Source organism: Macaca nemestrina, chromosome 13, assembly GCF_043159975.1.
Source record: "Macaca nemestrina isolate mMacNem1 chromosome 13, mMacNem.hap1, whole genome shotgun sequence".
Taxonomy (NCBI): domain Eukaryota; kingdom Metazoa; phylum Chordata; class Mammalia; order Primates; family Cercopithecidae; genus Macaca; species Macaca nemestrina.
In genome coordinates, this window is record NC_092137.1 from 106303955 (window position 1) to 106317486 (window position 13532).

Genomic DNA, 13532 nt, shown 5'->3' on the forward strand with positions numbered 1-13532 from the left:
TACACACGTTGCACAGAGGAGGGAAAGGGACAGGTGATCTGGCTTCAGCAGCGGTGAGGTGCGTGTGTGTGGCAGGGGTCTAATGTTTGGGAGGGGAAAAGTCCACTTAGGATGAGCTGTTTCCAATTAGGCACCCCTATCTGCTACCATTTTACTTTGAAATGTTTTGAAAGATACTTGTTTCTTCTAAACAGCAATTAGGAGAGTCTTCAGCTGTTATCACAGGACCAAAGCACTACAAGTACATATTCAGGAATTTTCATTTTGTTCCTGTGGGGCCTGCCTATAAGTTTCCACAGCCTAGTATTTTCTCTAGCTTATAAAAATCAAACTAGATTGCTGTGTTAGAAAAACCAGTCACTGTTGGAATCAGTTATGAGGATGGCTGCTGATAAAACTTCAATGTAGTAATTAAGTGTCTTAGTGCAACCATGGCCCTGCAGAAAAGGATTTGCACAAGTCCCTGGCAGTCATGAATGGGTCCATCCATTATGTACCCTCCCCAAGGCACTGGATTTGCCATGGCTTGCTTTCCATACATGAGTTTTACCAAATGGTACTCATGAAGACATTGTATTTTTTAATGATTTTTATTTTCCAACCAAGACACATATCAATTATATACTGTATAAATAAATGAACTGTCTTAATCTTTATCTTTAAGTAAGGGAATTATTTTAAAACCAGGCATGGAAATTTTCTGCCTCTATTCTGTATTATTTGGGTATTTGGCTTTCTGGATACTAATTTCCAGGAAAGGATTTGGGTCCTAAGAAATATTGCATCGTACTGTCATTCATGAAGGTGCAATGAGTATCAGGTACTATTCCTTTGTGCTGTTTTTTTCCTAGAACACTTCTGTTATTCCTGGAGACTGTGACCAAAGTCACTTAAAAATTAATTGTGTAGCACAATTAATAAATGAGTTCAGCAAGGTTGTAGGATACATGATGGACACACAAAAATCAACTGTATTTTTATGTACTGGTGATGAATAGTCTGAAAATGAAATTAAGAAAATTTCATTTACAATAGAATTAAAATACGTAGAAATAAAGTTAACAAGGAATTGTAAAAATTGTATTTTGAAAAGTGTAAAATATTGAAAGAAATTAAAGAAGATCTGAATAAATGGAAAGATATCCTGTGTTCATGGATAGGAAGACTTAATACTGTTATGATAGCAATACTCCCCAAATTGATCTAGAGATTCAACATAAGCTCTATCAGAATACCAGATGGCTTCTTTGTAGAAATTGATAAGCTGATCCTAAAAGTCATATGGCAACTCAAGGAACTGAGAATAGCCAAAACAAGCTTGAATATGTACAAAGTTGGAGGACTCAAACTTACCAACTTAAAAACTTACTACAAAGCAACTATAATTACGGCAGTATGGTACTGGGATAAAAATACAGATCAATGGAAAAAAATAGAAAGTTTAAGAATAAAGCCATGTATGGTCAACTGACTTTTAGGAAGGATGTCAAGACCATTGACAATAAGGGAAAAATAGTCTTTTCAACAAATGTTCCTGAGACAAGTGAATGGCCACCTGCAAAGGAATGAAATTGAACCTCTACCTCAAACCATATACAGAACTTAACTCAAATGATCAAAAGATGAATCAAAGACCTAGATGTAAGATCACAAACTATAAAATTCTTAGGAGAAAACATAAGGGCAAATCTTTGCGACTTTAGATTAGGGAATGGTTTCTTAGATATGACACCAAAAGCACAAGCAACCAAAGGAAAAAAAGAAAACTGGACTTCACCAAAAATAAAAATGTTTGTGTCTCAAAGAATACCACAAAGAAAGTGAACAGGAAACCCACAAAACGAAGAAAATACTTACAAATCACCCATCTAATAGGAACTCATATCTAGAATACATACAGAACTCAGGCCAGGTGGCTCACGCCTGTAATCCCAGCACTTTGGAAGGCTGGGGCGGGTGGATCATCTGAGCTCAGGAGTTCGAGACCAGCTTGGCCAACACAGTGAAACCCAATCTCTATTAAAAATACAAAATTTGCCAGGAATGGTGGTGCACGCCTGTAATCCCAGCTATGTGGGAGGCTGAAGCAGAAGAATCACTTGAACCCGGGAAGCAGAGGTTGCAGTGAACTGAGATCACACCAATGCACTCCAGCCTGGGAGACAGAGTGAGACTCCATCTCAAAAAAAATAAACAAATAAATAAAAATAAATAAAATATATACAGAACTCTTATAGCCCAATAATAAAAAGACAATCACATTAAAAATGGGTAAAAGGTCAGATAGACATTTCTTCAAAGAAGACATAAAAATGGCCAATAAGCACATAAAAATGTGCTCAATGTTATCAGTCATTAGAGAAATGCAAATCAAAATCATAGGGAGATACCACTTCACACTCACTGGAATGGCTAGAATTTAAAAGTCAGATAATAAGAAGTGTTGGTGAGGACATGGAGAAACTAGAACCCTCACATGTTGCTGGTAAGAATGAAAAATGATGTGGTTATGTTAGAAAACTATCTGGTAGTTTCTCAGAAAGTTAAACATTGAAGTTAACATACGACCCAGCAATTCTACAATTAGTATATACCCAAGAAAATGTAAAGCATATATCAACACAAAAATTTGTACCAAATATTCATAGAGCATTACTCATAAAAGCCCCAAAGTAAATAACCCAACTGTCCATCAACAGATAAATAACCAAAACATGGTATATCTATTCAACAGACTATTATTCAGCCATAAATAAGAATAAAATACTGTCACATGCTATCACATGGAAGAACCCTGAAAACATTATGCTAAGTAGAAGAAGCAAGTCATAAAAGATTACAAATGTATATGATTCTATTAATATGAAATGTCCAAAATAGGGAGAGAGAGAGACTGAGACAGAGAAGTTTAATGGTTCCTTAGAGCTGGGAACAAGGAGGGTAAAAGGGATTAGGAGCTGACAGCTGAAGAGTATGGGGTCAGTTTTGTTTTCTTTTTGTTTTTAGGTGATGAAAGTGTTCTAAAATTGATTGTGGTAATAGTTGCACAACTCTGTGACCGTACTGAAAACCACTGAATTGAATACTTTAAATGGGAGAATTGTATCTCAATAAAGCTGTCATCTTAAAAAAAAAAAAAAAGCACTGTTCCAGGAAAAGAGAGGGGAGAGAGAGAGAAAGAAGAGACAAAAGAGACAAAAGGCAGGCCTCTCTCTTTTATCTCTGGAGATGGGTGTGTGAGGACGTGATGCTGGAGAAGCTGCTATCTTGTAACCATGTGGAGCACCGGCTGCAGAAGAACAGAAAAAGGTGGAACACTTTGGGGCACTTGATGATGTTGAGGACAAAATGGCCAACTCTGCAGCTGTGCTACCTCTGGGCTTTATTGCATGAGATTCTGTATCTCCGCTGAAAGTCATTTTGAGTTGGGTTTTGTATTACATGCTGGTGAAGCCATTCTACTTGTTGTAGAATCTAAACATTGACCCCAACTTCTCTTTACTGTTTTATCACCCCTCCTCCCATCCTTCCACTGCTTTGCTGTTGCCATGTGAGACAATCTACTTCTCTCAAAACATGGGTATGTTCCCAGATCATTTGGTCTTTGCTCATTCTGATCCTGACTGTGTGCTTCTCTTAATTTTCCACTGTACTCCTCCTACCACTCTTTTGAGGAAATCCATGATGGCAGTGTGGAATTTATTTTTTATTTTTTGAGATGAAGTCTTGCTCTGTCACCCAGGCTGGAGTGGTGCAGTGGCGCGATCTGAGCTCACTGCAACCTCTGCCTCCTGGGTTAAAGCGATTCACCTGCCTCAGCCTCCCAAGTAGCTGGGATTACAGGCATGCACCACCATGTCCGGCTAATTTTTATGTTTTTAGTAGAGACGGGGTTTTGCCATGTTGGTCAGGCCAGTCTCAAACTCCTTGAGAGGTGAAGCCAGCTGGACTTCCTGGGTCGAGTGGGGACTTGGAGAACTCTTCTGTCTAGCTACAGGATTGTAAACGCACCAGTCAGTGCTCGGTGTCTAGCTAAAGGATTGTAAATGCACCAATCAGCGCTCTGTAAAAACTCATCAATCAGGGCTCTGCGTCTAAAAGATTGTAAATGCACCAATCAGCGCTCTGTAAAAATGCACCAATCAGCACTCTGTGTCTAGCTAGAGGACTGTAAATGCACCAATCAGCACTCTGTAAAATGGACCAATCAGTACTCTGTAAAATGGACTAATCAGCAGGATGTGGGCGGGGACAAATCAGGGAATAAAAGCTGGCCACCCCCAGCCAGCAGTGGCAACCTTCTTGAGTCCCCTTCTGTGCTGTAAAAGCTTTGTTCTTTCGCTCTTCACAATAAATCTTGCTGCTGCTCACTCTTTGGGTCCGTGCCACCTTTAAGAGCTGTAACACTCACTGTGAAGGTCTGTGGCTTCATTCTTGAAGTCAGCAAGACCAAGAACCCACCCGAAGGAACCAACTCCAGACACATCCTGACGTCAGGTGATCCACCCACCTTTGGCGTCCCAAAGGTGGCTTACAGGCGTGAGCCACCATGCTCGGTCAGCAGTGTGGAAGATTTTAAACATTTCTCCAGTAAGAACTCGTTTCTTCCCTGAAGCTCTAGCAGGCTGCTCACACCGCTGTGTGATGCATATGTTATTACAGACTATCTCCCTTTGTACTATCGATCTCCATGAGACCTGGGGTCGTGTCTCATCATCTGCCTGTCTGCCCTGCACAGCTCCAGCGGTGATGTCTGCCCTGGGTAGACTGGCACTACGGGTCCGGCACCCAAGCCCTCCTGGAGAAGCACGTTTAAATACACTGATACTGGGCCATCACAGTATCAAATACACTGATAATAGTCTTGGGCCGCTCTAGCAGGAACATGAGATATTTGTTCCAGGCAGCAAAGAAAAGATCTGAATAAAAGCTTGATTTTTCTGTTTGTCTATGCACTTTATGTCTTCCATCTTATCTGTGGCTACTAAGTAACAAAATAGGAAACTACATTCCTTTTTATCTTTTTAATACTTGAACGTTATCTTCCATCATTGAAAATACACTTGTATTTTTTTTTGCAAATGGAAACTATTCATCAGTCAGTAAACTCTGTGTACTTGTTTCCCTCACTTGTTATTTTGTTCAAAAGGATATAAGATTACAGCAGAACTTTTGCCAGACACAGATAAGCCGATTCTAAAGTTTCAGTGGAAGGGCAATGAAACCAGAATAGTTAAAACAATTCTGAAAAAGTAGAATGAAGTAGGAGGAATCGCACTGGGTGACTTTAAGATTTATAACAAAGCTTCAGTAATCAAGACAATGTGGTAGGGGCAAAGGATGGGAACACAGTTTATCGAAACAGAACACAGGACTCGGCCGGGCGCGGTGGCTCAAGCCTGTAATCCCAGCACTTTGGGAGGCCAAGACGGGCGGATCACGAGGTCAGGAGATCAAGACCATCCTGGCTAACACGGTGAAACCCCGTCTCTACTAAAAAGTACAAAAAACTAGCCGGGCGAGGTGGCGGGCACCTGTAGTCCCAGCTACTCAGGAGGCTGAGGCAGGAGAATGGCGTGAACCCGGGAGGCGGAGCTTGCAGTGAGCTGAGATCTGGCCACTGCACCCCAGCCTGGGCGACAGAGCGAGACTCCGTCTCAAAAAAAAAAAAAGAACACAGGACTCAGAAATGTACAACCAACTGCTTTTAGACAAAGGTACAAAAGCAACTCAGTGGATTAAGGACAGTCTTTTCACGAATGCTATTGGTCATCTATATGCAAAAAAAGCCAACCTTAAACTAAATCTCAAACCCTATACAAAAAATAACTCAGAATGGGTCATATACTTAAATGTAAAATGTAAAACCACACTATCTTTAGAAAAGAAATAGGAGAAAATCTTTTTACTAGACGTTAGGCAAAGAGTTCTTAGACAAGAGAGCAAAAGCATGATTCATTAAAAAATAAAACTGATAAATTGGGCTTTATCAAAATGTACATTTTTTTTTGCCTGTTTTAAGAGAATGCAATGACAAGCCACAAACTTGGAAAATAAGCTCTGAAAATCACATATCCAACAAAAGAATTGTATCTGGAATATATAAAGAACTCTCAAAATTTGTCAATAAGAAAATCAACAACTCCATTAAAAAATGAACAAAATACTTGAACAGCAGACACTCATCAAAGAGGATATAAGGATGGCAAATAAGCACATGGCAAGATGCTCAACATCATTAGTCATTCAGGAAATGCAAATAAAAACCACGGTGAGATATCACTCTACATCAATCAGGACAGCTATAAGCAAAAACCAGAAAAGCCACCAAAAATACCAAGTCCTAATAAGAATAAGGAGTACTGCATTTTTCACACACTGCTGGTGAGAATGTAAAATGGAGGGGCCTCTCTAGAAAACAGTTTCTTATAAGGTTAAATATGCCCTTACCATATGACCCAGCAACCTACTCTTGGGCATTTACTTTAGAAAAATGAAGACTTCATCCAAAAATCTGTATGTGAATTTTACAGCAGTCTCATTCATGATTGCTAAAACCTAGAAACAACTCATATGTCTCTAAACAGGTGAACAGATAAACTGTGGTATAAGCATACAATGGAATACTACACAGCAATAAAGAAGGAATGAACTATTGATATACACACCTTGGCTGGATTTCAAAGAAATAATGCTGAGTGAAGCAAGCCAGTCTCAAAAGGTTATAAACTGGCTGGGCACAGTGGCTCACACCTGTAATCCCAGCACCTTGGGAGGCTGAGGCGGGTGGATCACTTAAGGTCAGGAGTTTGAGACCAGCCTGACCAACATGGTGAAACCCCATCTCTAGAACAAATACAAAAAAAATTCGCCCGGCGCCTATAGTCCCAGATACTCAGGAGGCTAAGGCAGGAGAATCGCCTGAACCCAGGAGGCGGTGGTGGCGGTGAGCTGAGATTGCGCCCTTGCACTCCAGCCTGGGTGACAGAACAAGACTCTGTCTCAAAAAGAAAAAAAAAAAAATTATACACGTATGATAGACAAAATCGGGGGAGAAAAAAGATGAGTGGTTACATGGGTCAGTCACGGGGGTAGAAGGTGTATACAGGGGTAGCAGGAGGGAATTTTGTTGGGTCATAGAACTGTTCCATATCCTGATTACGATTATGGGTACATTAAACTATATAAGTGTTAAAATTCCTAGACTTACGTAACAAAAAGGGAAAACAGGTCAATTTTACTGTATGATAATTTAAAAGAATATAAATTGTTCCTCTATTTCTCCTCTATAAAGATTCAAGAAAGAGATCCTATATGAGGCTCACCATATTTACACAGGTGTCCAAAACAGGGAGGAGAGTTAAGCTTCACAAATAAAGACAGGCAATTTTGGGCCACCAAATAGCCCTGTGTATTTTTAATCTTTTTGCTACAAAATGCACTCTTGTACAATAACATGAAATTCCCAGACCCGCAATAAATTGTTAGAAAAATTGTACAACATACCAGCTAGGCATGGTGGCCTGTAATCTCAGCACTTTGGGAGGCCAAGGCGGGAGGATCACCTGAGGTTGGGGAGTTTGAGACCAGTCTGACCAACATGGAGAAACCCGTCTCTACTAAAAATACAAAATTTGCTGGGCATGGTAGCGCATGCCTGTAATCCCAGCTACTCGGGAGGCTAAGGCAGGAGAATCGCTTGAACCCAGCAGGCGGAGGTTGTGGTGAGCTGAGATTGTGCCATTGCACTCCAGCCTGGGCAACAAGAGCGAAACTCTATCTCTCTCTCTCTCTCTCTCTCTCTCTCTCTCTCACACACACACACACACACACACACACACACAAACACACAAAATTATACGACACACCATAAATTAAATGTAAGTAAAATCACCCATCAACACGAAACAAAACCCACTGAAGAAGATGAGGTGCCACCACTCATAGGGATCTGTCTGGGTGCTGCCCTGCTGGGGAGGGGTGCACACAGAATGGGGCAGTCAGAAGAGCATTGAAGGCACACAGTGTGCAGCCTGGGGGCCAATCCTGCTTTCACCATGGCCCCCTGTGCCTCAGTTTCCTCACCCTAGACTCCACTAGTAACTACTTTCTAGGGTTGTTGTGCCATTGGTGCATTAATACATACAAAATACAGGCTGGCCTATGCTACATGCTTGAGAAAGGTTAGCCACTATCATCCCAGGGGCAGGAGTGTATGTAGTGACGTGAAGGCCATGAGAAATGTAGGCATGGAGTGAACAATGAGAGCTGAATGTCTGAAATCACCAACAATTGTACTAAGGTGTTGGGAATTGTGGGTAATTTTTAAATCCCTTACAGACTTCGTATAATGCAATCATCTTTCTTTTTGGGGGTAAAAGAGGAGGAAAATACTCAGCCCTGTCTATAATATTTTCTGTGTTGGACTAGGCCCCTCACCTCTTTGGAAGAGTCTCGGTGATTTTTTAACAGCTTCCTGTGTCTACGGTTAGTACTCATGCTGGTGAAGGATAAGTGCATTCTCATGGAAGAGAACAGGAGTATGTGTGGGCGTGGGGCCAGGGGGGAACTGGAAAAAAGAAACGGGGCCATGCTCCTGGTCACTTAGACTGTCCCTAGGAAGAAGAGAAAGAGTAAAAGGGGGAAAAAAAAGCAAAAGTCCCCTCCCCTGCATCACACACAGGCATAAGATACCAAGAACGTCAGCTGGAAGTAGAGAAGCAGGCTCTGGCATGTGCTGACCCTAAATTGCATCTTACATTTTTGCCTGTTTGTTTCACCTTTCCCAAATTTTAAACAAAGGGCTGTTTCTACACATGGACCTGTCTCTTGGGATGAGGACTAGTGTTTTTCTAAGCCGACTTCCCCCAGGAAGGCCCTCAGTTGTCATTCTTGTCATCACGGCTCACTGTAACTCCATCAGTCACCTGTGACCTGTGGTTACTAAGTTCATAAGTTACTGCAGGTCAGCGCACTTCAGTCTGAGGTTCTGCTTCTCTCTAGTTTCTCCGTGCTGGAAGGATTTCAGGGCAGGGGATGCTGCCCCTCTTAGGGGCACTGCTGAGGCAAGTATGCTGGCCTACCAATTCCCAACACGTCTTCTGATCCTGAGGATGGACAGACTCATGATAAAGAGAAGATGAATGGAGTGAGCAAGTTGACCCTCAGTGAACAACTAGAAAGCAACTCCATGCACCCTGCATCCAGAGATGTTATAAGGAACAAGCCAAAAAGAGGGGACTCCAAATACAAGAAGCTTCTCTGACAGCACACGGGGCCCAAACATCTTTTAGAAGGAATGTGGCTTCACTGACAAGAAGATGCTCAATGACTGGGTGTGGGGGGTGGGGGGAAAGGGAACTCACATTTCTCTGCAGCAATCCCTCCTTCTAAGCGGCAGAGCCCGCAGCATATTCCAATCACCATCTCTGATCTATCTGCCAACCTTCTCCAGGTTACTGAAACAAAGAAGTCCTGGTCCTGCCACCATGAGGTTCTGCATCTGTGCACGGACACCACACCCCCCAGTCTAGTTACCTTGCACACTTCCTGCCCCTGTGCCCCCGCTGGGCTCTGCCTGGCCCACTGGGCATTTGAGCCCCTGTGCTCCTGGTGCCCACAGCTCCCTCACTGTGAATAACCAATTGTCTATCTCCTGTTCTCCCCTCACTCACCACCAGCAGGTCAGCTCCATGGGGCAGGAACCACATCTGTCATGTTCCCTTTAGTGTCCTCAGAGCTCAGTGCCCACCTCAGAGTCAGCACTTGTTCACAGAGTGAACTAATGAACTCAATAAACCTTCTTTTTTTATTTTTTTCAGACGGAGTCTCACTCTGTCACCCAGGCTAGAGTGCAGTGGCATGATCTCGGCTCACTGCAACCTCCGCTTTCCTAGTTCAAGTGATTCTCCTGCTTCAACCTCCCAAGCAGCTGGGATTACCGGTGCCTGCCACCACACCTGGCTAATTTTTGTATTTTTTCATTAGAGATGGGGTTTCACCATGTTGGTCAGGCTGGTCTCGAACTGACCTCAAGTGATCTGCCCACCTCGGCCTCCCAATGCGCTGGGATTACAGGCGTGAGCCACCGCACCTGGGCAGAACTTAATAAACCTTCTTTGGTTAACAGTTTGTGAGTGAGTTTCATGGCACCGCTTCACTTGGAAAAGTGACCTGGCTGACCCTAGGCCACTGTCACCCCAGGTTTGTAGATACATTGGAGTGTGCAGATCTCCACCACACCGGTGCTGCCTGGGACATTTTCCCCTCTGTGTTTTGTCTGAAGAGCCAGTGGGAGTGAGTTTTCATGGTCCCTAAGAACTAATTTCCTTGCACTTTCATCCCGTGGACTCATCAGACCATCAAGTAAGAGCAGCAAGAGTTCTTTCCCGCAGCCGTTGCTGATGCAGTGAAGGAAGCAGTTGTTCCTAACCGCCCTACTGCACTCAGCGGTCCTGATACTGATGGCAGCTAAAGGGACAAAGGTGGGGTGTGTCTGAGAATGCCAAGGTGTAGACTGGGTGGTGCGGTTCCTTCCCAGGACCTGTGGTTTCTTACGGCTGTGATTAAGGGCAGTGATGATCTGGAGTGACTTTTGCCCTTTTGCCCAGTCAGAGAATGACTGTTGACAGAGGCCAGCCACACCCTGTTCCCACATGTGTCCCAACCAGAGCGCTGCAGGATCGCTGCCTTTTGCAGCAGACCAAGAAGGTGCGTGCAAGGCAGGAAGGGCGTCCTGCTTAGCCAGGCACGTAGTCAGGACACACTCACACTGCCTGCTCGCAGTCCACCGTTTGTCCACAAAATGTAACAGGAGGATACTGTTTTCGTTTCAGATAAGGAGGCCTAGGAAATGAAAGACACAACATCCCCAGTGGCTATGATTCCTTAACGCTACAACCCTCGAAGTCAATACTGAAAATTCACCCTGAAGAAAGGCGGGCGTGCCTGTGGTCCTAAATTTCCTAGATGATCTGTAACTGCCTCTACAGCTACATCCAAAATTCCCAGGGCGTCACAGTACTCACGGTGGGTAAGTCAACGTAGGGAGTAAAATGTTACAAACATTTTTTCAGAACATCGGTTGTGCAGTCCTCTTGGGTCACCAACACTTTTTCAAAGGTTGAAATCCAGAATGGGCTCTGTAAAATTTCTTTTAGGAGAGCCATCTTCAATGGCCTTCCCTTGGTCTGTGAGCTCTGGGGAGTATGCGGCCACGAGGGGTGTGAAGTGCAGAATCAGGAGCCTGGGCCACCCAACTCAAGTTGGTAAAGCTTTGTCCATAAGACTGTGCACACAGCCTCTTACCCCACCGTAAAGCAGGATAATAATACCTGGAGCAGGCCTGCTGTGAGGATAGACCCCACATTTCCACCCCTGGACACACAGGGAGCTCTGAACAAAGATCATTGTCCTCTCCTTCCTGGCTTCACTTTCAAGGTTAGACGATTTGGTTGTCCTGACTAAGTCACATAAGCCCTGAGAAGCGTTCGGGGTAACACAAAGAGATCATTACCTTTGGTCCTGTCTCCAATCGGGAATAAAGTAAGTAAGTATGCAGGTCCCCGTATTTCATGAAGGGTAAAATTACCATGGGCTTTGGGATGCCTTGAGAGCTCATTTCTATACATACACCTGAAATTACAAACACAGCATCAATTACAAAGAGCCCTTGTTACTGTGACCAGAAAAGCCCTGCAGGACCACTGGCCAAACCAAAGCCACGTGTTACCAAGTTAACAGTTTAAAAAACCCAAGAGCTCCTCACTCACACCTGTTCTAGAAAATAGAACACACACAGGGTCCACTACTTTTTTTTCCGCCCCCCTTTCAGATTAATGAGGGCATGAGGGCTCTCACAAATCAAACTGTAACAACTATAGCCATCTAGAAACCCAGGAATTCCTGTTAGACTGAGTCTGAGGGGTAGTGACCCCACAAGATTTAAGGGCGAACTAGTTTCATGTGATAGCTATTTAATCATGTGAAAAAGTCCACTGCAAATGCTTAAACTAGTAAAACAACTTTGAAGGGCTGTAGGTAAAATTCACATCCCTGAATTTTAACAATTTTGTAGAGGAGAAGCTACAATATCATTTATCATGGAATCTGAGAGCCAGAGGCTGTCACCTGATCCCAGGCTTGCAAAGCTCCTGCACTCTGTGGTGTGATCACAAAGTGAGATTGTTCTCATAGTCGGCTAAAGCCAATAGCAGTGAATGAATAACAGTAGTGTATTTGACATAATACTGTATACAAACATTGATTTTCATATCTTTCTGCAGTGTCAGTCATATAAAACTTTGAAAGATCTCAAAAGAATTTAGCATGTATTCAGTCACAGGATGGCAAAACAAAAAACCAAAAACCAAGGCCAGCAGAAAATTCAATTATTTTCAGGTTACTCTTCTCTCTTGGGACAGAGTCACTTACACAGCATCCATTCCATACTTAATCTCCTCTTTTGTAATTTTTGGGTAACGGAGCTGCAAAGCCAAATTACATTAAATCACATTCTATGGAACTGCTAAATCATATTCCATGAAATCATCAATGTACCATAATCTTAAGAAATCAGTACTTTCTTTCTTTCTTTTTTTTTTTTTTTTTTTTTAAGACAAAGTGTCCCTCTTGTTCCCCAGGCTGGAGTGCAATGGTGCGATCTCGGCTCACTGCAACCTCCACCTCCTGGGTTCCAGCGATTCTCCTGCCTCAGCCTCCTGAGTAGCTGGGATTACAGGCACCTGCCACCATGCTTGGCTAATTTTTTTTTGTATTTTTAGCAGGGACAGGGTTTCACCATGTTGGCTAGGCTGGTCTAGAACTGCGGACCTCATGTGATCCACCTGCCTCGGCCTCCAAAAGTGCTGGGATTACAGGCGTGAGCCACCGCGCCTGGCCGGAAATCAGTGCTTTCAAATAGGTTAATAAATTACTTCTCAAAGATAACCTGTGGAATTTGTCTACTTTTTCAGCTTTATCCCACTGCTATCTAACTCATGTATAACCTTAAATTCATAAAAATTATAACACGGCCACCTCTGTGTCTTGCCTTTGAGTAACCGAGGATAATTTAATTCATACTCTCCAGAATTCTGTAGAAAACTCAAATCATTCCTGAGCCCATCAGTGTCCAGAAAATGCAAGCTCATGATTACTACCAGCCTCAGAAAACATCATTGTGAAGAGAAGTCTGGGTGAAAACCTCAATGTTATAGGTTATGTTGGGGTTATACAAAGTGTAAACGTATCTACACCAGAGATCTTTCCCTTTGGCACAGAGCAGATCAGCAGAGCCCCTTGGCCACCCACTCCCACATTTCTCAGAAGTACCTAGAAGTCGAATGACATTTGGGTGGCTGAAATCTTTCATGCACGCTGCCTCACTGAGAAACTCCTCGATCTCCCGCTGTGAAAAGTTGTCCACTAAAGGAGAAAAAAGAAAAGGTTAAGTATGGATAATTCACTCAATTAAGGGGAGGGGGTGGGCAACAGCAATTCTGTTCTCTAAAATCCAGGCCAGGAAGAGATGA

At 43.1% G+C, this 13532-nt stretch overlaps 1 protein-coding gene across 2 annotated transcripts in view; it reads right to left on the minus strand.

Moving 5' to 3' along the window:
• Window positions 1–13532, minus strand: part of LOC105471801 (MER proto-oncogene, tyrosine kinase) — a 133581-nt gene that overhangs the window by 11367 nt on the left and 108682 nt on the right. For both annotated transcript variants that reach the window (XM_071077098.1, XM_071077099.1), the window contains 2 exons: window positions 13333–13425; window positions 11516–11634 (listed from right to left, as the gene is read on the minus strand). In XM_071077098.1, the coding sequence (XP_070933199.1) occupies window positions 11516–11634; window positions 13333–13425 (212 nt within the window). The remainder of the gene's footprint in view (window positions 1–11515; window positions 11635–13332; window positions 13426–13532) is intronic.